The sequence below is a fragment of the Lichenostomus cassidix genome, chromosome 1 (genome assembly GCF_008360975.1).
Source record: "Lichenostomus cassidix isolate B80296 chromosome 1, HeHo_3.0, whole genome shotgun sequence".
Lineage (NCBI taxonomy): Eukaryota > Metazoa > Chordata > Aves > Passeriformes > Meliphagidae > Lichenostomus > Lichenostomus cassidix.
The window spans coordinates 84546076-84572982 of NC_139479.1; the positions used below are offsets into that span (position 1 = coordinate 84546076).

Here is a 26907-nt window from a genome sequence, read left to right on the forward strand (position 1 = left end):
TTGAATTCATTAATTTCCTTTATTTATATATAGGAAAGGCAATAAAAGAATATGATAGTATACACCAGAGATTTGACCCCAAGTGTCCATTCTAGCAGACTTTCTGCTCACATTATCCACAGCAATGTCTGTGCTTTGCCTTTTCCTCCACAGCAACACAATACTTCTACCCCAATACCCCATGGTCAGGATTAGGCCCTGCACTTAGGACCTAAGGCACAAGTCTCTCCCACTTGAGCTACAGAAATCTCTACTACAGGTGTGAGGGAGGAGCAGGCAGAGGACAACAGCTGGGGAGGGACATGGGAAGGAGCTGTGGTCCTGTAAATGTGCTGCCCGGGGCTTGAGTTGGCCATCTGCCATCAAAATCAGCCCCTTTCCCGTTATTGATTTCTATAATACACTGGTTTACATAGTATATATTGATATTGGCTTGATATAACATATCTGGTTGGGCTACTCACCTTGCAAATCAGCATTTGAAAGAAAAAAAAAAAAAAAAAGGATCATGAGTTTAGGGGGCTCTGTCATCTGCTGCTCAGTTCAAGGTATCCCAAGGGAAAGCCCAAATTTTCAAGGGCAGATCCAGCCTGGAAAGCCATCAAATGACAGCAGCAGAAAGAGACTAACCAAGTCCTAAAGACACATCTGGAAAAACAGCCGTGTGTCTGGGCCTGCCATGCACACTAACAGCATGCAGAGGCCATCAGTAACACAATGGGTCTTCACTGGAGCCCAGAAACCCCAGCTGGATCAGGTCAGTGTCTCTTGGCTGGAGGGGTTTGTGCCCCTCAGTCTCTTTTGGGTGTCTTGCAATGCAGCATAAAATCCCTCTGGCTGACCTGCCACTGCTCACTGCTACCAAGCAGTCTTACAAGCTCACTGCCTCACAGACCAGCATTGCTACATTTTGGCATTTTTCAGGCTTTTTTCTACCTTCAGACTTTGTCACAGTGGGTTCCCAAACCCACCTACATTGAAGAGAAATACAACAACTGAGCAGAGGTTCCCCCCAGAACTGAGTGCCATGAGAAGGGCTGCAGACAGGATATGCATGGGACATCTCCATCCCTGAGGTCCTGCTGGGTCCATCTTCCTCCCCATGCCTGTCCCAGTCACCTCCCCAGGCTGGTGGCATGGCTCACAGCAGGCAAGACATGGCTATGCTGAAGCAGAAGGACACTTCTCCGAGCTGTCGGCAGCTGCTCATCTCTGCGTTAGCTTAGGTACATTAAGGCATGAAGACCAAGTGCATAGGAAGCAGCGAGACCCTCCAGGCGCCTCCAAATCAGCCCCTGAGACCTTTTCCATTGAAATGTTTCTCAAGTCCTCCTCCAAGATGCTCACTGTCATCAGGGTGAGGAAGAGAAGCCTCTGGCTTCAGGTTGGCCCCGCAGACATGGCCAATCTGGTTTAAGCCATTGGCTAAAAGACAAGTCCATGGAAGGAGCCAGATCCTCCCCCGCCTGCTGCTGGGCTGCAGCCCCCAGATGAGCTGTCATCATCCTTGTCCCTGTCCAAGTCTCTCCACCACAGCGGGGATTTCGGCAAGGCAGAAATATAGGCCGCTCTGTTCCTTGCTTCTTTTTCTTGCTCCTGGGAGAAGGAAGGGGGAAAAATAGCACAAGGATATCAGCAGATAAAGGACCCAGGTGTGGGGATGCTCCCACCATCCCTGAGGAGCCAGGAGCCTGTTTGGTTCCCCTTGGGAGCTTCCTTGAAATTAAACTGGGGTGTGAAGGCCATGTGCTCATTTCCAGAACTGAGCAGGAGGGATGCAGCAAAGCATTGCAGCGCTCCAGTGATCAAAACCCAGCTCCTCCTACATCACCTCTGGGAGAAGAGGGACTCCTCAAATCCCCCCACATGCAGCTCATGTCATATGAGACACTGCTGTTTGGAAAGTGCTGAAGTTCATCAGCTGAATGAAATCTGTTCTAGTTTGTATTCCCAGCTCACCCATCTGCCCAGGGAAGCTGTGGATGCCCCATCGCTGGGAGCATTCAAGTCCAGGTTGTATGGGGCTTTGAGCAACCTGGTCTAGTGGAAAGGGTCCCTGCCCATGGCAGAGGGGTTGAAACTGGATGGTCTGTAAGTCCCTTCCAACCCAAACTACTCCATCATCCTATCTTTCCCAGGCTTTCCCAGACTTTGAAGAAAATTTCAGGCTGAGCTTCCAGAGGCAGACAATAGCAAGTCAACCCCCAGCACAGCCACAAGGTGTCTTGTACCAATCTCAGTGCCCAGTTTCATCAGGAAACTATAACCTGTTTATGTCTGGGTACTAAAAAGTAAAAGGGATTTGGCTTCAGGGAGTGGGTGGGTTTTTTTAAGGATTTTAAGCACAGGACAGGATCCCACTGCTGCCCGGATGGGTGAGAACACGGCCCCTGAGCCAGACAGCCGCAGGATCGCACCCTGCTGTGCACAGCAGTGGAGTTACCTGCAAGAAGAGGATGTTATCTTTGGAAATGGCTTCCATCAAGTCCTTGTGGAGGGAGGGCTCTCCATGCAGGCGGCCAGCCTCAGCCAGAGCCTCGTGCAGCAGGCAGCTCTGCCGGCCCGGCCGCTGCCGGTAGAAGAGGACATAGGCAGTGTCTTTGGGGAAGAACGAGGTGACGTTGCTGACCGATTCGAAGGAAGAGAAGGAAACTCTGGTGTCATTGAAGAGGTACCACTGGATTTCAAAGTCCAACTGCTTGTCAGGGGCTGGTTTTGGCACCCCATCCCGGGGGTGCCCGTTGGGAACGGTGTCAGTGCACTCCCTGGAGTAGCAGTAGTAGTGGCCACTCTCAGAGGAGATGCCTGAATGCACCACCACACTGCAGAGGTCATACACAACAGTCATGAAGCCACTCCCTGGGACAGCACCATCCTTCCCACGCTGGCAAACCTCCTCAGTTTCCTCTGGAGCAACAAGGATGGGTAGCTTGAGCACCACAGGGATGGAGACGTTATCCAAGATCTTCTTCCTCTTCATAGTGCGTGGGTCGAAGGAGAACCGCAGAAGAGTGAGGATGAGGTAGTGTGGACCCTCTGTCAGCTCTGCCACCTTCTCAGCGTCCTGCAAGGATGCACATTTCTCACAGTGGTATTTATTCTCTGCTGTCAGTCTCTCCGGGGATAGAAAATAGTTGATTAAATCTGGGACAGATCTGGAGTCTTTGGGAGCACATGCCTGCTCCCCAAAAGTCGAGAGAGGATTTTTGGCTGCATCCACCCCAACATCATTGCCACGTACAGGATTTGCTGCTTCTCCTGGCTCCTGGAAACCTAATGTTTCCACTGACACCGATGGGGCTGCATGGTCACTGGCCATGGGGGCCTTCCTTGGGATCCAGGGAGAGCCCATCAGCTGGCCTGCATTTTCAGGAGGCTCAATGAACTGTGGGCCAATTTCTTCCACTGGTAGAACAGATGTGCTCCCACGCACATTCCTGTCCGATGGAGGAAAAGCCAGGGACAGGTCTGTGAAGGCTTCTTCTCGGGAGGAAACATTCAGGCACTTCAAGCAGCGGATCTTTGTCATCATTTTGCCCCCAAACATCTTCTCAACCAATGTCTTGTTTAAGTAATGGTGCTCCACCGCCTGAGACATCAAGCTGGATTCCTTGAGTTTCTGGTAAATCCTTTTTCCAGTTTTTTCTTCTTCGTGCAATCTTTGGCAAGGGAGAAAAAGGCAGTGTTATACATCAATACACCAACAAAAGGTAGTTTCTAAAGTCGGGTTTCTGTTTTTCACTGCAAGGGGTTAATCCCAGTTAACCTGCCTGTGCCCAGGGGTCTGATGCTGTGGGAGGAGGGTGGGAAGGAGTCAGGCAGAATTTGGGAACCTGAAGTCTTCACGTGCCACTGACCCCCCACTACTAGAGAGATCACTGGGACACCAGAGATTTTGTATTTCTAGGTAAAAGGCAAAAATCAATATTTTACAGAGGAGGCTGAGTGGCTTGTCAGGCAAATCTCTATGGCTGGTACAATTTTAGATTAGATATTAGGAAAAACTTCACTGAAAGGATGGTCAGGCAGTGGAACAGACTGCCCAAGGAAGCAGTGAAATCACCATTCCTAGAAGTGTCAAAAAACATGTAGATATGGCATTTAGGGACATGATTTAGTGGTGGACTTGACAGTGCTGGGTTAGTGGTTGGACTCAATGATCAAAGGGACCTTTTCCAAATTTAATGATTCTCTAATTCTATAAATTCCCTGTGTCTTCAGAGCAAAGGCAGAAATCCTCAAGTTGAACCAAGTTCTGACCTTATCCCTAAGATTATCCAGACAGGGTTTTATTAAAGAGCCTCAGACCAGTCTCACCATCTCTCACCCCAACCCTCCCCTCTCTCCCAGCTCCTCTGGGTCTCAGCCACTTGTCCTGTTTGCATGTGAGTCAGCATTAAACATTACATTGGGTTTAGGGACACTGTTGTCACCAGGGTCTGAAATCATGGCGCTCATCACATACCGGTCCAGCAAGTACTTGAGGTACTCTGAGCAGTCCTGCTGAGCTCCAGGAGTGAACCAGGGTGGCCAGGAGGCAGAGAGGAAGCTCTCAGGGGAGATGGCAGGTCGCTGGCAGCAACACAAAAGAAGTGCATTTAATCCTAGGGATTTTTCCTCAATTCACACAGGGGGATGGAGAGAAGAGTGGTTTTTTGGCTGCTTCACTGAGAGCACAGTGTTTTGTGCCTGATAAGGCCCCTTTTTTCCCCCCCTACAAAGGCTAATCCCAGTGCACAGGAAGACTTTCTTGGTTTGCTGCAAGCCAGGATGGTAAGGATAAATTTCAGACATTATTTTACATATACTTCTATAAAATATCCATGTGATTATCATTCAATTTTTAAATGGCTTATTGGCGTGATCCAGATAATTCTACTTAATTCAGCCTCAATTTAATTTGCTGCTCCATTTAATTTGATCAGGATCTCTTCTCACTAAATCCTTTAATTAAAAAAAAAAAAAGGCAAAAAAAATCCACTAAACTTCCACCCAACATTCTGATCACTGAAGGCAGGTAATCTGTGTTACCAGATAATATAATTGCTGTCATTAGGAAGCAGATGTCTAATATGCAAAAAGACCCATCTTTATCAAAAAAGTAACTCCAAGAACAGCCCAAAGAAGAAAAATAACCAAAAGGAAATTAGGAAGAAACTATTAACTGTCAGCTACACAGCAAGCAAATATGCTTCTGTACTTGCTCATCAGAGAACACAGACACCCTAACCTGCCATCAAAACCTAGATTCTTCTATGACCAAATATTAAATTTAACAGGATGTCTATATTTCCCCACCAGGTCATCTGTAGTGATGTAATACCACAATAGTACAAGCCAGCTCTGCCAGTCAAGGCTTGGGAAATGGAGAAGCCTGGATGACTTGCTACACAGCAAGGGAAAATTCACTGGCTTTCCAAAATTTTGTCTTTCTAGGGAGCGAAAGATATATTTTCAAGAGAGGTTTTAGATATGACCTAGCTGTATCTCCAGGAGTCATTCCATTAAATTCCATGTTTGTCACAGAAATATTTACAAGTAGCTTAAGGGTGTTATTTTTATTTTATTTCCCCCTCACATAAAGAGAATTCAAAGCATCTTGAATCTAAGGGATTTTTTATAATTATTCTTTTAACAAAGCCACTTTTAAGGCAAATTTCATCAATTGCTAGTGCTTTTCTGTGGAGCAATGGACAAGCGAGCTGCTCCAGTCTTCTCCTTTGCTGCACAGCAAGAAACAAAACCTCTGCTTCACACCAGCAGGCTTCTCAGCTGACCACAGATGTAAACTATTACCTAACAGAATTCATTTCCAAAGCTATCAGTTATTACATCAGCCCAAACCAAGAGGACCACAAGTTAAAGACAAGCAGCCTGGTGTGAACACCCACTTCCATGGGTGATAGGAGTTTCCCTCCTCCTCTCCCAAAATTAGCCTCCTTCATATAAACAAAATTCGTCCCATTACAAAAAGCCACCAAGATCCACAGCTCCTTATCAGCCCGTTGGAGCCGGCAGGAAGCAACTTGGAGACGAGCCTTTCCGCAGCCGACAGTCCAAACAAATACCTAGAACATGAAATAATTACCTGACTGTGCTCCAAAAATGCAAAGAGCCACTGGAGCTTTGTCATCAGGGGCTGGGAGTTGCCCTCAGTTAAGTTCAACACTGAATGCCGAAAGCTGCGAAAGAAAAGCAGAGATGCAATCTGTGGGATGGAAAATCAGTGACGAACACTCTAGGCTGGAGTGACAAGCAACCCCTGGAGCACTCCTGAATGGGAGCAAGGGGGGAAAAACTCACTCTGAAGCCATGAAAAGAGACTGTATGATGCTGTTCATGTAGCAGGTGTTTCCTAAGTTAATTAACCCAATCTTTCCCGTCTCCGATTTAGATGCCAGGCGTGGGTAGAAGCAGGCCAGCTCGTTCTTCTGGGAGGTCCAAGCATTTTGTCCCAAGAGGTGTTTAATCCGGTCTTCATTTGGAATTGGGAGAGCCTGGGAAAGAGAGATCTGTATTACAGACCGTTATCTGCCCTTACAAGGGGAAGCTGAGGGGCAGGCACTGATCTCTTCTCTCTGGTGACCAGTGACAGGGCACAAGAAAAAAACAGCATGAAGCTGTGTCAGGGGAGGTTTAGGTGGGATATTACAAAAAGTGTCCCCCACAGGGTGGCTGGACACTGGAACAGGTTTCCCAGGGAAGTGGCCATGGCACCAAGCCAAGAAGAATTTGAACAATGCTGTCAGGCACACGGTGTGGTTCTTGGGGCTGTCCTGTGCAGGGCCAGGAGTTGGACTCAATGATCCTTGTGGATCCCTTCCAACTCAGGATATTCTATGATCCTACAACTGACTTTTTCTCATGAAGAATCAGTAATGGGCAACTGCAAAAATCCTCTGCGTGAGGTGTTCACAAAACTCATTTTGCCAGCTCTTCACGTGAACCTGCCTCCATGCAAGGAAGGGTTTACCTGTTTGCCTCAGTCCTTTAGAAGCATTTGAGAATAAAGTTATAGCTAAAACCTACAGGCACCATCATGACTTCTGCAGGCCCACCACTGGAGAAGTATCTTCCCTCAACCTGCCTACCTAGGGCTCAGACTCAGAATTTTAATTCCCTTTCTGCTACCACCATTTGAGGTGTTGAAGTTAGGACTTCCCTACCAGTGGGACAGTCCCTCTATTCTAGGCTATCAACAAAGATGCCATATCCATATGGAAAGCAGTAAAATGACTGAGAAGGGCATGACTTACTTTAACTGCTTCTAGGACTGGCTCATAGAGGTCTGGGAATCCTGAGAAGCGGAAGAACATGCAGTGAATGAGCTCAGCCAGCTGCTCCAGGGAGCTGGTTGCAGAATTGGAGTCCTCCTTCTTCAAAGAGGCCACCAGCCTGGGGATGTGAGAGAGTAGCTGGAAAAGAAAAATCAAATTATTTGCAGAATTTTAATACATTTAGAGGAAAGAAATTCACCTGTAGGCAGAAAAGACAGTGAACAGGAGTTGACTTCAGTGCCATTCTAGACTTCATCCTTCACCGTAAGAATTCAACAGCAACTCTCCTGTTGATTTTGGCAACCTTAGAGGGTTTCATGTTGCATGACACCTGTAGGTCTGTACTGCTGCTTTGCTGAGCTGCAGTTGCCATTCTTTAGTCTCCCCTAAATCCCACACCCACGGTGGAAAGGATATGCTGACTCCCAAGTGCAGGGATTCAAACCTGCAAGGTAGCTGGGATTAGCCTAAAAGAAGTGCTGTCTGCTGTGCTCTGTTATTTCATACTGAATACACTGAACTGGAATTGGCATGGTTGGACAGGTGGCAACAGGCATATGAACAGGACGTTTTTTATTTTGCTTTCATCTTGAAAATGTAAAAATGAAACAAGCAGATGCAAATACAAACGATCCATTGCTCACGGGCACCCTCTGCTGACCCTGCTGCTGCACACAGAATCAATAACATATTTCCAGCCCTGCAGATGTGCTAGAGTTACCCAAGCACTTACACAACCTTCTACATATTTATATTTTAAGTTATTTTTAGCCCAGAATAATCCTGTAGTAAAGCATCAGAACCCCAGTCCAGCCATTCCCTGGTCCTCTCTTCCTCCCTTGGTCTTCCTCTCCTCTTTTTCTTTCCTTTCAAAATGTTGAAGATTTTAACTATTTCCTTTCCAAAAGGAAAGGTTTGTTAGGGAAGCAAATCAATTGCAGCATCTTATTATATGTCAGAATTCTGTCATGGGAACAATTCTCAAAACCCTTCCAAAGTGACAGGGCAAACACAAAAAGACATGGGGTTGCCCTGTTGATTTTTGTTGGGGTTTTTTTTTTTTTTAATAAAGGAAGAAATTTATGCTTGCTGGGCTACAGATGGAAACTTCAAGCCAACAGCAACTGACAGCTTTTGGAGTGTTTCAAAATTTGATGCCCAACTGCAGATATTACATTGGAATGACTCTATTTTTAAGAACCAAAGAGTTTCTCAAGAAATTCAGATTCCTTTAAAGTATGTCCAGCTGAGGAATGAAAAAAACATCAGTTGAAAACGTTGGCTGGCTTTGCTTTTGTCCAGCCTTATCTGTTTATTCTGTGAACTTTAGGTAAAAAGCCATCTGTAAGGGCCTTAACAAGAAGGCATAAAATCAAACATTAATAGCAGTAATTTTCCATCACTGCTTTTATCAGCTCAATCACTGCAAGCATGCTTTTGCCTTCAGCCTCACTTTTTAAATTCAGCATTCCAGAGGCAACATAAGTGGGACTCAGAGCTGTGCCTTAGCGCCAACAGCAAAACAAACTACAAAATATCACTGTGGAAATGAAAAGTGGACATTCAACTTCTGCCAAGAGTTGGTTTTGCTTTTAGCAGACAGTTTTAGTGAAGTGTTCTGATCCAGTCTTCTAGTCTTGCTGCACTGATGCTGTACAAACCTTTCAAAGATGACCCACCACATAAAGAAATGGGTGCCACATGTTGGTGACAATTTAAAGTCACATGTGGGATGGGGCCCACTGAGTCCAACAGACAGTGAGGCACCTGCCTAGGAAAAGCAAGGGCTGTTCAATAATGGATTCCCTGCCCTCCACAGCAAGAGCCCTCCAAGATGTTCTGAAGGCAAAAACTCCACCTAACGCACTCCAAAGCCAGAGTGACAACATCTGCCACACCTTATGTCCCCTGCTACCCCTGCTGCCCCACAGCAGGGTTGCACTCAGGACAATGCCCTCATCCAAGTGCCAGACACAGCCTTACCAAGTGAAATGCCTCGTGAGAGTGCTGGAAGCTCAGCAGCATGTACTGCAGGACAGACAAAGCCCCCTCCCTCACGATGGGATACAGCAACTTGGAGAACACCTGGTGGAGGAGAAAAAAACAAGCAAATGAGAAGGGAGGATGGCACAGTAACCAGCAGGAGAAGGGAACAGCAGGAAACAGACACTGGGCATCTACCATGGCTGTTGGTCTCTTCTTACTCCATGCTGTATGTTGAAGCAAGCAGCCTGTAACCAAGTCTCCAGGGTCATCTCCTGTCCAGAGAACTGGCTCAGGGCACCCTAAAAATACTGTGTGGGTTATACCCACCCTTTCAGGCTTGTGTGATGCCTCTATGACAGCACTGCATCTCCATATCTCCTCATGAAAAAGGGCATGCAATCACTGGAGAATTCTAGATTTTCTGAAATGTGCCTCTTCTATTTTATTCAGATATTTGGAACTTTATCACTAACCTTTCAGACAACGAGACAAAAAGCAAATACCTTTTTCCAAAGCTAAGTAGCAATATTTATTCTACTTTACAAAAAATACCTGTATACTCTCTCTACTCCTCTCAGATAGTACTTCTGAGGGTTTCCAAAAATCACGTATTTTCAAGGGCTGTATCCCTTTCCCATGCATTAACAATGAAAGGAAAGATAAAGAAAAGCCAGAGATGCTTGGCTTTTCTGTCACACTGTCCCGCTGCTCAATGCACTTGAGGGATCACAAAGACAAATGCAGTTATTGATAATGCTCCAATACTGATAATTCTAGAATCACAGTATTTTTAAGGTTGGAAAATCTAGAAAATCATTGAGCCCAACTGCTAACCCAGCACTGCCAAGCCCACCACTAAACCATGTCCCTAGGAACATAGTTTTAGTAACTTCTATGGTGACTTCTTCTGGCTGCTCAGCCAGGTGTAATTCCCATTAATCAAAGGAAGGAAAAGCAGGACCACATCATGGAAAAAGTCTTTGAAATAGTGACCAGTTTCAGTGCTTTGTCACACAGTTTTCAGAGAGAGCAAGTACCCACTGCTGAAACAGGTGTTGGCAATGGCAGCAGGGGCTTTATCTGCACTAATAAAAGAACTAAACCAGGGCACAGACTTTAAAACTGACCTGTGACTGTGTAGACTACTGAGATGCTCACTGGTGTGTATTTTGCCTGTGCCAGCCAGCAATGACCCAGGCACAGTCAAAGGAGAGCATGTCACATTCCCAAAGGCAAGTCTTACAAGAGTTCCATAGCTTGGGAAGGAGAGCATTTGATTGGCTTGAAAGTCCTTAGCTACTTTATTTTATAACCTTTAAGATATCAGTACCTCTGCAGACCACAATGTGAAGAACCCCAGGTTATTGTGGAGAACATCATTCACAGCAGCAAAACTAGGAGTATCCCTTGTTACTCTTTCTAGCAAACTCTTTCTTCTTTGTACATCTCAAGTCACATCTCACCCTCATTCATTTGAAAGGCAAGATGATATTTCAGGTGCAAGATGGTATTTCTGTGGTATTAAAAGAGCCAACTGACCTTTTCTATTTTCGAAAGAGTGACTTCAATCAAGATGCTGAACTTTTTCACTGCAGCCAAACCCTTCAGCAGAGCAATGATCCACTTGTCTATGTTCTTTCCCAGGGGCCAGGACACCCAGTCAATCATCCTGAAATGAAACACAAACTCCTAAATAAATCCCCAATTATCACACTTTGCTGACCATTTCAGTACCTTTTGATTTGAAGACATCCCAGACCTCCAAGCTACACCTCAGTCCAGCCACCTTACCCAGTCAGTTCCTTTTGCTTATCAATCTGTATCTAATGCAAAATATATGAAGGGAGGACTAATAAGTAACCACCACAAGGCAAAGAGCAGAAATTCATGAAGTTAACAAGGAACTGGAAAAATTAAAGTCTAGGCAGTAAAAAAACCTTGAAAAGCAGAATATGTTGGATGTTGAGAAATAACAAAAGTCAAGCCAAGCTGGATAATATAGCAAATGCCAGAGCAACTTCCACAGATATTTGCATCAGAGGACAACCAGGAAAGCCATGAAATCACTGTATGTGGTGGACCTGATGGAGACTAAAGATATGACATGGCCTCCAGGTGTGACTTCCAAACTAAACACATGCACTGACTCCATTTTCAGCAAAAGGAATTAATTGATTGGGGTGACAACAAGGAGGTAGAAAAAAGATCTGAGAACAGAAACAAGAGCTATGAGAGCTGATACAAAAGTGAAACATGAAGAACTCATGAACTCCAAACAAGCGGAGCTGGTGATCTCCATCTAGTAAAATTTAGCTCTGGTGAGTTTTAATGACTCTAACTTTTTGGTGATTTATGGAGGAAGGTGGTTCCTACAATGAAAACAAGCAATGAGTGGGAAGAACGGATGGAGTTCCACAGAAGATCATCATAGGTGCCAAAGTCAGGCTTGCCAGGACATATGAATTTCTAGTCAAAGGACAGAAGTAGATCATATATGACTGGCTCTCTGAAAGGAGGCTACAAGCAATGTTCTTCAGGATCAGTGATGTTAGCACAAATATCCTGCACAGGGCTGGGAAATTTGTGAAGATGCACACCTGAAAGGCATCATCAACACAAGAGGAAGATTCAAGGAATTACAAGGAAGACCCTGAGGATTAGAAATGTACAACTGGAAGGAAATGTATTGATTCAAAATGCATGCAAGGCTCTAGAAATGGAAGCTACAGTAACTCATCTGCATGAAGACAACTAGGCATACACCAGGTGACTACAAGTTCCCAGTGCAACAGCAGCCATGGAAAAGAGCAGCACCATGCTGGGGTGCAGAAGGAAAGGTGTTCTCTGTAGCAGAACAATGACACCTCAGGCTGCCAAGATGAACATGGTGCACAAACAACACCATCTGTGTCCAAGACCAATGAATTCTGTTGAAAAAACCTGTTAAGGTGGGGAGGGAAATGAACACGTCCTGCAAGAAAAGCTTCAAATAACCTGGCTTGCATAACACAGCCATGAGAAAGCAGAGATGGGAAGGGACTGCTCTTCCTGCACATTCTGAAGGAATAAACACCAGAGAGGCAACAGATATGTCAGCTATTTCTGTTGGCACAAGATCAAATAAACCGTAAGATGGCCAAAAATACACACAGACTGGCTGTTAGATGAGAGATTCGACCCACTAAAGCAACCCAGAGCTGGTAGAGCTGTGAAAAAATAGCAGTGGGAGCACAAAGTCATGCTTAGGAGAGGACTTGAACATTCATGAAAGGGGTCTGTAATGTCAATGTTATAAAGCAGGGAGATGGATCCAGAGATTCAAAGGTCCTTTTTCTCCCTATCTTTAAACAGGCATAAAAAAACCATATTTGCTTGAAGCTATATTTTGCCAGCACTGGTGGCTAAATTACAGTGCTGCCTGTGTTGCTACAGTAAGAAGAAACTACATTTTAAATTCACATTGCACTTTCCACACTGTAAGATCCACAAATATTTTAGTAGGGATGACACTAATTTTTCAAAGAAGTCATTTATTTCATATGCTAAACTTTTAAAAGGCCAGATCCTGATCACCAGAGGTAGGGAGTGCCCACATTGCTGTGTGACAGCAGGTGCTTTCTGCATCTGGACCTTGGCTCTTTGAAATGGATACATTCCCAAGGAAAAAAAATCCAGATCTGTGAGTACCTCTGATGTCACAGATACACAATAATAGAGTTTATCTAAGACCAGACAAACTCTGTAAAAGATTGTGGTGTACGCTTATGCCAGCAGGTGCCAGCCTTGCTTTTTTTTACCACTATTTGTTCTTTACATGCTTGACCAGAAGCTCCACCCTAAGTCCAGTTTATTCCCCTGCTACTCCCAAACCCAAACTTCAGAAGAAGACACTTCTGCATGCAACCAGTTTGTCAGGGATACTAACCTAAAAGATCCTTCAATTTGTACATTTTCCTTTGATTTTCTGAGCGTGGAGCACACATATCAAACAGCCTGTGGTCACAGTGGTTTCACCCATCTGCCATAAACATGCTGCCAAAACTTCAACATTTCTCCCTAGTGATTTAATTACATTTTGCAGGCTCTGACTAATCATTTACTTGTCCTACTGCATGACAAAGAATGCAGTTTTAAGGAATGATGCAATAGATTTGGCAACCTCTGTATTTAGACACTGGCACTCTTAGAAGGTTCATCATCTGGAGCTCACAGCAGCAGGTGTCCAGAAGGAGAAAAAGATGGAGAAGAGGGTTAGGAATTGAACTGCTAACCTAATCTTTTGTCTTGGATTGCTCTGGACTCTGAGAAAACCATGATCTTCCTGAGCAAGCCAAAGAGAAGTAACCCCTTTCTGCATACATAAGCTTCCCAGCAGGAATAATGTGTTTCTGCCATGTAACCTTATCAGGAGGGACATGCTAATCCTGTAATAAGAAGAGGAACAAAGATGCTTCCAATGAGATCAAGTCAGAGCAGCTCCCATGTGTTAAGTGCACACACCACTGCATAAAAATATCTATTTAAATTGAGACCTCTAAGGAAAGCATGGGTTAAAGATAGATTCATAGAATAATTAAGGCTGGAAAATACCCTCAAGATCATTAAAAATATCCCTAAGTAAGTGCAGAGCAAGGCACCAGAGCACAGAAGAGCTGTAGGACTTGGACGTAAGTATCCAATGATCTGGTGATGCCAAAGAGGGCACTGGTGCTGCAAAGACCAGGTCTGGCATGTCAGGTAGCATTTCACCCACAACTCTTCATTATGCTTTGATAAGGTCTCCACTGACTCTGTCTGTCCAGCTGCAGCACACCCACCTGACAGAGGCCAAGGTGGGACCTATAAACAGTTGAGTATAGCTCCCTCATGTAAGTCTTCAGCTGTGACTGGTGGCTTAAGATGATGTCCTTCTGAAGGGAGATAGATCATCATGAAATCCTGAAAAGGAGATTCTGGGGAAGAAAAAGCCCTCAACATCTTCAGGAGAATAATAAAAAAAAATAAAAATAAAAACAAATCAAACCTCTTCAAGATAGTCTATGTTGGACATCCCGTAACACTATTGATTTCCTAAGAAAAGAAACTAAATTAAACCAAACAAATATAATAATAGTCATAATCAATAATAACAACCATTCTTTATTCTAGTTCTCTAGGACCTCAGGGATAGAAGAAATGATACAGAAGTTTTCTTTTTCCCTCCACACTCCTCACCAGGCAGCACCAACCAAGCTGCTTGGGATAAAACCACATAGAGAATTTCTCCAAACCAAGTAATGACTTTCACAAATGCAACCTCTCCTACCTGCCAATGGCCATCATCATTTGCACATCAGTGATGCTGTCATCATTGGTTAGGTTTCTTATGACACCATCCATGAGCTCCAGAGGGACAAACTGAACCACGCTGGCCAAGGCATTGGATGGTGCTTCCTGCTCCTCTGCAAGACACGGATGAGCCCCAGCAATGAAGATGTTAATCAACAAGAAAACCAGGCACATGAGATCATTTCTTGTCCTAAAAACCAAATCATTTCTGCCCACATAAATAGAATCATAGAATTGTTCAGGTTGGAAAAGCTTTCTAAGATAGAGTCCAACCCTTAACCCAGCACTGCTAAGTCCACCACTAAACCACATCCCCAAGTGCCATATCCACATGTCATGGTGCGAGTACTGAGCTGGTGCCAATGCACAGTGTTGAGTCTGCTGCTGGCTGTGCTGGAAGAATAATTCCCTAATTCCCAGTGCAGCACTTAATGAAGTTGGATCTTAGCAGATGGCTGGTGCCTGAAGCCAGACGTCATCCCAAGGGAGGAAGAGATCACAGCCATGAGAACGTGTTTAGGCCAACTTAGGTACCTAACTTCCTCTGCTTGCTCTCTTTGTACTAAGTACTGCAAAGAAATGCAAAGGGATGTAACTGCAAGTGTGCCTGCCTGGAGACAGGCCTCTTTCCAAAGGATGAGGCTGTCATACAGACATCACAGAAAAACCCATCTCCTGTGGGCTTAGGAATAGCTAGAGCAGGAGCTCAGCAGCCTTTCCATGGCACTGATACCTCCAAAAGCCTTCTGAAACCCTCCACAATAACCTAAGGGCCCCAGAAGCTGGATAAATATCTTCTGTCTCACTTTGAGATGCAACCACCCTTCAGACAGTCCATAGGGCTTCATACCTCTAGGTCAGTGAGAAATAACCACTTAGCTTTATCCCCAGGCTCTGGTAGGGAGCAGGCTGTGGAGTAGCACCAAGTCAGCTGTAAGAGTGATATTTCTAAAAGCTCTCAAGTTCCACTCTAACAAGCTGCAGATAAGGTGCTTTCTCTTAAGCCCAGGTGATGATGGAAAGTGCTGAACACAAACTTGTGCTGCAAATGTTTCAACCCTGTTAACAGCTCCTGTGTGCAGACTCTCTGTGGTTTCAAGGGAATACTGTTTTCCCAGCTCAGAGCCCTGGCAATTTTTAGAGATGCTTGTCTATTATATTTCATCTGTGGCTGTGGATGAAAACCCTGAAAGTTGTCAAACTAATTGAGTTTGAATTCATCAGAGCCAACATTTACATTCCCAGCATTTTTATTATTATCATTTTAGAATTACCTGTTGAAGAAATGATAGTGAACAGTTCCTTCAAAGAGGGCAGGATGGCTGAGGTCTGAGTCCTCCAGATCCTCTGCAGCAGACCACTCACTTTGTTCACCTGCTCCAAAAACTCCATGATCTCCTCTTCCCCCTCGGAGACGCACTGGAACTGCCCGATGCACCGGATCAGCTGCTGGCAGAACAAGAGCTGGTGCTTTCCCGTGGGAATGCACTGAGGATGCTGGGTGAGGAGTTTGCTGATCTTTGCACACTGCTTGGGGCTGGGCCTCTCACAGACTTTCCGGAGCACCTCGATCCTCAATAAGCTGAAGATGCTGTTTGCCGATGGGCTTTCCAGGACAAACTGCAGTCCTAACTGGATATAATCAAGTACATAATGGCTTCTCTTCCCCAGAGGTCCATAGCCTTCCTGGAGGAGACTCAGCAGGAAGCGGACGTTGAAGAACTCCTCAAATTCCTCTGGGTGATAGTGGCCGTAGACCTCCAAAACCTCCTTCCCAATCTCTCTTTTGTACTTGGTGTCCCCAGTGAGATAAAGCTTGGTAGAGAGCTCCAGCATGGACCAGCACTGCTCGCTGTCCATGGGCTGCTTTGCTGCCTCAATGACGCGCCTCACAAGCCCTTGCTTCACGTTGTTGGGGTAAGAGGACATCACCACAGCTTCCAGTATCTTATCCATCTCTGCTCCCTGCTCCTAAAAGAGAGGGACAGAGCAGCAGGTTAGTTCAAGGAGGGTCTGCTGAGCTTTCAAGCCCAGGCTGGGGCAATGGAGGTCAAAAAGGCAGAGCTATCTGAGACCACTCTGAAAAAGATAATTCTTGTGGCCTTTTCATGTGGCATTCAGGGAAGTTTCCACTCTGGTGGTGTTTGACTGAGACTAAAGTACCCGAACTGAATGAATACACAAAGATACAGAACTTCTTCAGATTAATCACACATTTGAGCATTTTTGTCTTTTTGAGCATTTTGTCTACAGACCCACAGAGGGGACAAGTGAGGAATTAAGGAATCCAAGGTCTTACACTGGTGTCTCCTGGCTCAGGTGTTCTCAAGAGGCAAAGATGATCCCAATGATTGTCTTCATATTCAGGGAAGGAGAGAAAAGCCCTGGGCAGCAGAAGTGGGATTGCAGCCTCTCTGTGCAATGGCAGGGGTGTTTGTTTAACATTTACACCATGCTGCTAGCTACTCCATCTGAGTGGTGCAGTCTTGGCTGCTCCCCAGGGACATGCCGCATTTGTATGCGGGACCAAAGCAAGCGGGGACAGAAACTGCAGAGTCAGGCAAAGTTTCCCATTTGTCACAGCCTGAATTCACCAGCAATAAAGCATCAGAGTTAAAAAAAAAAAAAACCCAGCAAGGAATTCCCAAGGAAAAGCTCAGAATAACATTTATAACCAGCTGTTGGATGCACTACTGCACAAAAAAAGCCAAAAACCAAACCATTACTGAGTGATAAAATAAGACAGGATTTCTTAAAAATGTATTACAGGGACATCCACAGCAAGTTCCCCCAGTGCAATGCACTGCACAAATACATGTTTGGAGAAGGTCCCTTCCTGCCTATAGGCTGAAATGAGCCATGCTGATGTGTCTGAGCAGAATAATAATCACCACCTTTCTGTCCCTCAGCTCCCTAATAAGTGAAATGAGAATAACACACACAAATTCCTAGCAGGGTTGGTTGAAAGAGCCTTCGTTAGTACTTGGGGAAGCATTTGAAGTTTTTCAAGTGGACAGGGTTATATTAACGAAGAATATACATGCAGGTGACATGTACCCCAAGTATGGTTTTCACAGATGACATTCAGAAGACACCTCAGCAGATGCCATCCAAGGACCACATCATCCCTGGAGTAAGCCTGTATCTGAGCCAGAGAGTATCTTTTCTCCTGGTAGACAGCTGCTTGAGGGTAGAGAAGTAAAACCCATGCCAGACACAAACATCAAAGTCTGACTCACAGCTGCCTGGCTGGGAAGCCTTCCCACTTCACCAAACATCACCTCTTTCCCATCATTGCTTCTCTACAATCTCACAGGATGAAAAAAAATTATTGATAAATATATATATATACAGAGAGAGAGAGAGAGAGTCACCTCCAACGTAGCAATAACCACAGGCTATATTGCAATGGCTCTCCAGGAACCACCTTGCTCTTTCTGGCCCCTGCCTGCTGACTCATGCATTCCTCTGCTCATGTGCTTGCTGGATTTAGTTTTCCCCATCAAGCATTACCACTGCCTTCCCTGCAACAAGCTATGGCAGAGCTAATGCTCTCCAACACGCTGTTTTCCCAGGATAGAAGACATAAGCTGTTCTCCTGAGGGACCAGCCTGCATTAAACCAGTGGCAAATGAGGACAAGATATGAGGCGAACACAAAATCCCACGGGTAATGTCTTTTCACCTTGAGCAGAAAGTACCACAGTGTCAGCAAAGGCTAAAAGTCAACCTGGAGAGCAGATGGGGCTTGCAGACAGTCCAAAATCAGGGGGAGCATTTGTCCTTGCTCAGTGGTCACCTTGGCCATGCAGAAACTGGCACATACCTGCAGTCAAGCTGGTATTCCCTTCACCTCCACTCCACAGCTTCCCAGCCTGAGCCCAGACACCCTGGACACCTGGCAGATAGATAAGGAACCAGGAAGAGATAGGAGAATCTATAGTGCTCACTGGTTACATCTCACTGTTACTTTTCTGAACCAATCCATGCTAAGCTTGGCACAGCGATTTGGAAACACCACACAGGCAGGATGGTCAAAAAATGGCTACAGTTCTTTTAGACCTAACCCTATAAATCACCACAGTGCCCTAGGATATGTGATGGGTGCTCTCACTGTCCCTCTCAAGGGTGATGGCTGCCCACTACTGTCCCCACTTTGATTGTGCTTTTAGATACTTTAGCATAGCCAAACTTCACCCAAATTTTCGAAGCAAAAAGTCTAATTTTATCTGAATTTTGAGATAAACTTGCAGCTACTGAAAGGGCTTGGTTCTTCCTCAGGCTGATCATAGAAAGGGACATGAGGATTGGCTTCCCCAGTGCTGCTGCCTGGAGTGCAACTAGGTCTTGTCTGACATTGTGTAGTAGGACAAGGCTGCAACAAACTTCCCCCACAGTCAATAGGCAAACAAGTCTCAAAGGACCATCTTCTTCAGCAGGAAACATCATAATGACTTATATTGACATTAGGACCTTGAAGACACACAGGGACAACCACCTGAGCTGACTGTGGGGTGAAGGGTCCATGCTCTCCTCACCAAAGAAGGGCTTTACAGGACAAGGCTGGGCTTTAGGTAATTCAGTCTCACCTGTACCTCTCCAACCACCCTGCTGTCAGCAGGAGACAGACAAGCCCGTGGTTCTGCTGTGTATCAGGGCAGACCAAACTGCTCCCTGGGTGTGGACCAGACAAGGCCAGGATGGAGGATGCTAGCCAGGGCATATATTACAATCTTCGAACTACATTCAAGAAACATTCAAGTGGCTTTGTAATAAGCAATAAAAAACATTATAGTCTTGAAGTACACTAAAACAGCATTCTACACTAAAAGATCATTCACATGTCAAAGGCTAGGAATTAAGATGGCTAATTCAAGACAAGCACAGCTCCAGATGCTTTCAGAGCAATATTAGTGTAAGTATCTAATATTAACTTTTTTTCCCCTAAGACCTCCCTGGAGAGTGAATCAGGGTTTGCAGTGGAAGAGTAAAGTGATGTAGAGTGTTGTCTGTAAGATCAATGTCTCATTTGTTGTAGAAATTGGAAGTGTGTCATAAATAACCCAGGGAACTGCAGGAAAGGGAAGGACAGTTCATTGTCGGGCAGCCGAATGCTGCCTTGGAGACCCAGTCCCTGGTTCTCTTCTGTTTAACACTGAAATAAAGGGACTAAATATTCAGACAATCAGGCTTCTATAATGAGTGTTCCTGAAGTAGAACAACCTTTCTGCACTTCTTCCTCACCAGCATTACAACACAGTGAAGAGCTGGGAGGTTTGGCTCATTCCTGCTTGTGAACAGAACTGAGTTCCTGGAGAACACAAGGATGAAGTAGAAGGTCAAAGAGTTAATTATTAAACTGAAGAGTCACATTGAGGTTCCCATTTGTTTTGTAGCTCACATAAAACAGAGAGTACACAATAAGAGCTTTCCAGGGAGAAAGAAAAAATCTCATGAAATGGCAAAACTGTTCTGCTAGCCCAGAGAATGACTGGCAGGAACAACACAGGCAAAAATCACAGAATGAGGAGAAAAAGAACCTTGGGAGGTCTCTAGCCCAAACCCTGCACACAGCTGAAACCAATCCCAGCTGCTCAGAGCTTTATCCGTTAAGGTCTAGAAAATATACCAGGATGGAAATCATACAACATCCTGGGACAAGCTGCTCCCATTCTAATTAGCTCATAGTGGGACGTTTTTCCCTATTTCCAGTTGGAAGTTCCTTCAATTTATGTCTGGGGGTTTTTTTTTCTCATTCTCCTGCCTTGTACTCCCATAAAAAGCCTGGATTCATCTCCTGAATTACCTCCTTGTAGGCACTGGGGGATTGCTATCAGTCATTCCCCAGCCTTCAACAGCTCGAGCAGTTAGTCCATCCCAGCTGAATCCATCCTAAAATATTTTGCATCAAACCTTGTTGAATTCCATGAAGTTCATGTCAGCCACAGCATGTCCTGGCCCTCCTATATGGTAGCCCTGCCCCCAAGCATATTGACTATTCCTCAAGTCTGGCATCACTCACAAATTTGATGAAGTGAATTTCATCTCTTCCTCCAGACAGTTCATAAAAAAATATTAAAAAGGAAAGGTCCCAGCTTAGCATCACTCTCCAAGTAGAGTAAACTTCAAAAAAAACCCCAAAAAACAAACAACAAAAAAACCCTACAAAAAAAACCAATTAAAAAACTAAACAAAAACAAACAAAAAAAACAATGGAAACAAAAAAAAACCACACAACAAAAAAAACCCAACAAAAAACAAACAGACCAAAAAAACCCAACAAACAAAAAACCCCAACCTTGGGATGAAAAATCACCTTTGGCTTTGCTTGGGTCTAGTCTTCATACTCTGTACTGTTCAGAGCGGTACTTACAGCTCTCTGCTGCCTATTCTTTAATTAGGATTCATTTCAGTTGAAATCTATCCAATTATTTCTAAATCAATTCATCCCTTTTTCCCTGACAACAGCAGATTTCCAGTAAAGGCTCCTTAGTATTTTTTGCAGAAAGTAGTACCCATTCCCACACCCCAGGTCTTAAAGCTCTGAAAACATAGATGCAAAATGTACTTTACCCTTAGGAAACCTTAGGAATAAATTCAGCACATTTCCTAGAATGGCATCATAGAGACTTTGAAAAATACCACTAATGAAGGAAAAATAATTCCCACCATCCAAACATTAACTGATACATCAAGTGATTTGCTTCTTACTTGCAAAGAAAAATATCTGCTTCCCTGAATTCTGTGGAGGTCTGGAAGTACAAAACTGAGACTCACCTTTTATTGTCCTTAACTCCTGCTAAAATGGTTTCTTTTATGTCAGCCAAGACATTACTGCTATTCCTGCTGCATCCTCCAGGCAGCCAGGCAATTAGGGCTCAATCCTGCAGCATGCTGAGCTACTGCAGAATAAAAGGGAGTTCACACAGTGCTTTGCTAGACCACAAAAAATACTGTGTTCTCTAAAATTTCTACCAAATTTGCCATGACTTGATATACTTCTTACACGGACCAGCCCTGTTGTCACTTCTCTAGGTCTGTTCTCCAGAAATATCAAAGTAATGGTGGCCTAATAACTTTTTTTGCACAGAATAAATGTCCAATGAATTCATAGGCAAAGATTTTTTTTTTGTTTGTTCAAAGTACATCTCTGTGTATCCAGCAAAAAAGGGGAAACCACAGCCTGCACATCATTACCACATCTCATAGATACTCATGTTGTTGTAGCAGTATGAAAACTGAGGCACTCCTATACCATAGAATGGTTGGAAGGGACCTTAAAAACTATCTAGATAAAAGCATTTGCTCAAGGAGATGCAATAGGCTGTGACAGAGCCAGCAGCCAAACCTCTCCAGTCTTGCAAATATATTAATGGTGATGCTCCACTGTACTTCGCTTTCAGCTGCTATCTGAGTTGAACCCCATAAAGTGCCGTGGCAGAGTAGAGCACCAGGTTAATTTTTATGAGATCTGAGCAGAAACTCAGAGCTAATAACTGCATAATAATCCTGCTAAATAGCCCTTTAGAAAGGGGGAGTGAGACTTTACACATCTGCAGTCATAACAGGGAAAATTTGCCAACACAGAAGCCTGGCTGAATGTTTTTGCATATGATTATAATCTGCCTTTCTAAATTCACCTTATCTTTTCAAGGAGATCACATATTCTTTGCTTCCTGTCCCAGACTGCTTTCCAGTGGCAGATTGCTCTTGTGTTGTGTGTCTCCTACTCACTAGAGTTAATTACTTTTGGCTGACAAGGCTCTTCATGCTTTTCTGTCCTCAGAATCAGAAGTGCTCTTTAGAACAGCACTGATGGAAATTGCCTTTCACCACAGGCAGTGGGAGATTTGGAGCAGGAGGCTGTCCCTATGATCTGCAGGACCTTCCACCCCACTCGGTAGCTTTCTGCTCCCTCCAGAGAGTAAAGGTTTATTTAAGGCATTGTAACCCAACTGGACTGTTGGTATCTTGCATGTCTTTGATGTACATCAGGAGCTCCACCTTGGGAACAATGAATTCCTGTCCTGTGGCCACTCTTTTAGAGGCCTCAAAAAAGAGACCAACCAGAAGAAATCTGCTCCTAAACAGCCTAGATTTATCATATAGTAGTCCCTACCTTCTTTAAAATTTGTTGATGCTTTAGATCCACAGATCACTGTGGACCCTTTTCCTTTTTTCTGCTGTACCACATATTCCACTGTTCTTTTTTCCTCTAAAACATCATAAACATGTTTGACCACAATTCTATCAGCCCTCTCCAAGTGACAACAGTGCTGGACAGGCTCCCCTACCTCAATCCATCTATCTCACCTACCCTACCCTGCTCTCTTATTCCTCCAGTGCTCCTTCTTTCATCCCTTTGGTGATCACAGATCCCCATTTCTTCTCTTGCTCTGTGTTTTTTGCTATTAGGCACTCAGTCATCAAATAAAAAAATGCTTTGGCTAGATGTCAAAGTGATCAGTGCACTACCAAATAAAGCCTAAGGCTCTAGCATTTCATCCTCTCTTTCTCCAGACTCCTCCTCCCAGCTCCATTCCTCCCCTCCAGTCAACAGCCACATACACACATCTTAAGTACCTACTGGTATCCTTTTCTAATAAAGCATCTCAAAACCATTACTAGTGTATTGTCAGCCATTCTGGTACAGATACAGAAAGCAAGACACAAGGAATTAAATTCCTCTCTCCCATTGCCTTGAAAACCAGCAGCAGAGAAAGGCATATGAGGCAAGGCTTGCTCTAACCACCAGACCAGCAGTGACAAACCACTGGCTCTATGGCTAAGCCCAGCATCAACCCCAGACCAAAATAACCCACCCCAGCTGCTTTTGATTTCTCTGAATTTATTTGGCACTGGATGCCCAAAAGCTCTGTCCTGTCTGCAATAGGTAAGTTTTTCCATTTTTCTTCCTCACATCCTCCAGTTGAAAATATCTTTCTTTTCTTTCCCCAAAAGTCTTCTGCTTTCCTGCCTGGCCAGAGCTCTCAGCCTGGGCTGTGACACCCTACTTCCATATGGCTTTACACTGGGAGTGCCCAGATTCTGCATTGACCTTCAAGGCCAACGTCCTTTCTATCATCATCCCTGGAGATTCTAAATACATCTACTCCGGAAAGCTGGTTGTTTTCCTGAAGGTATTTATAGCATTAAAATCACTCTTCTTTCTTCAGGTTTCTGTCTGCTTTTGTCTCTGTATAGAAATTAAAACCCTGGATATAACCCAAAGAAAAACCACGTCCGGTTCACCAAAGCATACCAGGCTGAGGGTGGATACTGCCAACACTGGCTGGGATTCATCAGACACTGCTTCACTGCTTGGAGACAATGAGATCTCCAAGTTTTTGGTGATGTCTTCAGGAAAGAAAAAAATGGGTATGATCCCCATTTGAGACCTCAGTTTCCCTCCAGCCCCCAAAATATTTGGCTTTGCATCAGCCAATTCAGAAAGCAGGAACACAAAGTGAGACCGTGGCAAACTTTATGGACTCCATACCAAAGATGCCCAAGGCATTTTGAGACCCTGCCCCAGGCATTTTGAGATCCTGCCCCAGGTGAAAGCTCAGCTGCATCCTTTCAGACTAGGTTGGGCATGCAGTTGAAATTTCCCTGACACCAGATGCAGAAGGGTATAGTTGGGTTCCTAAAGTGTTGTGAAAACCTTATAGAGGTGCAAATATTCCAATGTCTGCTTTTATTCTTCAAATAACACCTGCAAAGTCCAGGCCAGGGCAGATCTAACCTGAAAGTGGATTGGATCTCAGCTAATCTGAATTTGACCCTCACTTTTAGAGTCTTTTGGCTCCCTAAGGGATAGGAATGCCCCTAGGTGTCTCTCCCCAGGTCAGCTTTCCTGAGGAAAACCTGATTCCACCTTGGGCAGCTTCTTAAAACAAGATGCTGCCTTGTAAACAGGTTTGCAAAGCCCTGCAGGCACCGGGGGAATGCACACACCCCCACTTCCCAAGGTTGCTACTGTATTTCTCCCTCCACTCACCTATAGCCTGATTCCCAAAAAGCCAAATGCTTGAGCATCCCTCCTCCACCATTCCCTTCTGCATCCTCACCATAGAGTATCCCTCTCTACAAACATCTCTGGGAATCCCAAAACCTGGTCCTTTCCTCCAAACTCCTCCCTACAAGCATCCCTCTCTTGAACATCCTGCATCTCGACCTTTTGAGTAGCTCTTACTCCAACCATCTTTCCTGCATACCTCCCTCCAAGCCCTCTGCTACATTCTAACCCCAGAGCATCCCTCTGAGTATCCCTCCCAAGCATCCCTACCCCTACGCTGAGTATCCTTCCCTCTGAGCATCCCAGTTCCTGAGAATCCCAACTCTATCCTGACCCTCAAGCAGCCCTTACTTCCAGCTCCTTCCTGCATCCCCATCCCTGAACAACCTCCTGTATCCTGACTGCCAAGCATTTCTAGCCTTTGAGCACCCCTCCTGCACCACTTTCCACAAGCATCCCTCCTGCACCACTTCCCTTGAGCATCCTATCTGCATCCCTCATCCAGAGCACCCCTTCTGCACCCCTCACTCCAAATCTCCCTCCAGCATCCTTTTCCCTGACTATGCCTCCCAGATCCCTTCCTATACCGCTCTTGCTGGAAATCCCTCCTGAATCCCTCATCCTGAGCATCCCTCCTCTACCTCATACCCCAAGCACTTCTCCTGCATCTCTCACCCTGAGTATCCCTCCAGGACTCCTTTCCCCGACTACTCCTCCTGCACTCCTTCCCCTGAACGCCCCTGCTACACCCTTCATCCCGAGTTTCGCTCCTGAGCCCCTCAGCCCGAGCACACCTCCCGTACCTCTCACCCGAGTATCCCTCCTGCATCACTCACCCCCAGCGTCCCTCCTGCATCTCTTATGCCGAGCATCCCTCCTGCATCCCTCACGCCCCTCTTTCCCCGACTACTCCTCCTGCATCCCTTCCCCTGAGCATCCCTCCTGCATCCCGAGCCCAGACCTCCGCTCCCGCACCCCTTCCCCAGCTCTCTCGGCCCTCTCCCTCCGATCACCCCAACCCCCGTCCGCCCCGCTCCTGCACCCCTTTCCTTCCCTCCGCCCCGCGTTACCTCCGCCCGGGGCCGGGCTGCGGAGTGGCCGGCTGCGAGCCGCAGTCCCGGGGCAGCGCTGGGCAGGGCCGAGGGCGGCGGCGAAACTACATCTCCCAGCGGGCCGGGCCGAGCCGTGCCGGGCCGTGCGGGAGCGCCGCGCCCCCCGCTTCCTCCGCCTCCCTCCGCCTCCGGGCCAGCGGCGGAGCTCGGCGGCTGGAGGGGGCGCAGGTGGGTCCCCGGCGGGGCTGGGGGGGATCCGCCCGGCTGGGGGGCCTGGGGAGGGCTGGGGGCACCCCCAGCGGAACCCCGCCAGCGGGGGAAACTGAGGCACGGGGAGGATGCGGGACCAGCGGTCGGAGCCGCGCGGCTGGTCCGCTGTGGGATGCGGGAAGGACGGGCGAGTCCCCTCTGAGGAGGAATTTGGGGTTATTTTTTTAGCATTTTAGGCTAAATTAGTAGTGCGAGCGCCTGGCTATATAGGGAGGAGCCGTACCTACGATTGTCCGTAACAGGGTCGGGCTCAGCGCCACTCTGCAAACTTTGCACATTCCCCCGTCCCCTTCCAATAAAACATCTCCGAAATTTAAGGAGTCACAGTGAATCCAAGCCCTGTATACCCACACCCGGGATATGCAACCGGCTAGGTCCAGCTGGGCGATGGGTGTGATATATGCCCTCCAGAGGGTCTAATTCTGGGTGGTGCCTACCTTGTTAGCGTGATTTCTGAGTGGGTTTCGCTGTGCTGCAGCAGCATCCGTGCCGGGAATTAGCCGCCCTCTAATTGCAGGGATGCTCTGGAAGCGATGGGAGATGAGGTGGAAACTGAATTGTTGAACCAACCCGTGTGTCCATCAAGCAGGTGGTGGGTTGCGACGTGTGCGTGAAGTTGTTCAGGGACAAAATAAAGTGGTCCGTGATGGAATTAAAGAGTATCTGGACGATACTCTAGGGATGCCAAGTGATACTGAAACGGGCGCTTGGACAGGACATTGAAAATCGGTGAAAACTTCTGCCAGAACTGGCAGTAAATGGGTATATTGGGCTGTACAAAGGGTTACAGTGGCTGTATTGCACTGTACAAAGGGTTAAATCAGCTTGGAAGGAAAAGTGATGCTCCCACTGCCCCTAAATCCCAAGCAGGCTCCTTTCTGGCAGCCGGTGGCAATGCCCTCCTGACCACCTGCACTGCCCACCCAGCAGCCCCTGAGCCCACGGGTGTTGGAGGTCACACCAGGAGTGCACTGAGC

The 26907-nt window shown here is 45.9% G+C and overlaps 2 protein-coding genes across 5 annotated transcripts in view; one reads left to right on the top strand and one right to left on the bottom strand.

Annotated features, from left to right (window-relative positions):
* USP35 (ubiquitin specific peptidase 35) lies at positions 1–26858 on the bottom strand. Of its 3 annotated transcripts, none has more exons than XM_085066202.1 (11): positions 26368–26858; positions 15866–16562; positions 14569–14704; positions 10803–10932; positions 9261–9362; positions 7257–7415; positions 6304–6497; positions 6089–6182; positions 4466–4572; positions 2444–3659; positions 1–1596 (listed from the first exon to the last, which is right to left on the bottom strand). In XM_085066202.1, exons 2-11 carry the CDS (start codon positions 16545–16547, stop codon positions 1426–1428), a joined length of 2991 nt encoding a protein of 996 aa, XP_084922328.1. In that variant the 5' UTR covers positions 16548–16562; positions 26368–26858; the 3' UTR covers positions 1–1425. The 3 variants fall into 3 exon arrangements, with proteins under 3 accessions (XP_084922328.1, XP_084922315.1, XP_084922319.1); XM_085066189.1 differs by lacking the exon at positions 26368–26858 and adding an exon at positions 26154–26310; XM_085066193.1 differs by lacking the exon at positions 26368–26858 and adding an exon at positions 25679–26147.
* KCTD21 (potassium channel tetramerization domain containing 21) overlaps positions 25840–26907 on the top strand; it is a 12271-nt gene continuing 11203 nt past the window's right edge. The window contains exon 1 of one of the 2 annotated variants that reach the window (XM_085066295.1): positions 25840–25888. The gene's annotated coding sequence lies outside the window, so the exon portion shown is untranslated. The remainder of the gene's footprint in view (positions 25889–26907) is intronic. The other variant, XM_085066306.1, reaches the window with a different exon arrangement.

What these genes read in the sequence shown, in the direction of transcription:
- USP35 (XM_085066202.1), bottom strand. Translation starts at nt 16,547, where the DNA reads ATGGATAAGATACTGGAAGCTGTGGTGATGTCCTCTTACCCCAACAAC. An exon ending in CACTATCATTTCTTCAACAG is followed by an intron (nt 14,705 to 15,865) that starts GTAATTCTAAAA and finishes CGTGTCTTGCAG; the next exon opens with AGGAGCAGGAAGCACCATCC. An exon ending in CAGTCCTAGAAGCAGTTAAA is followed by an intron (nt 6,498 to 7,256) that starts GTAAGTCATGCC and finishes TCTCTTTCCCAG; the next exon opens with GCTCTCCCAATTCCAAATGA.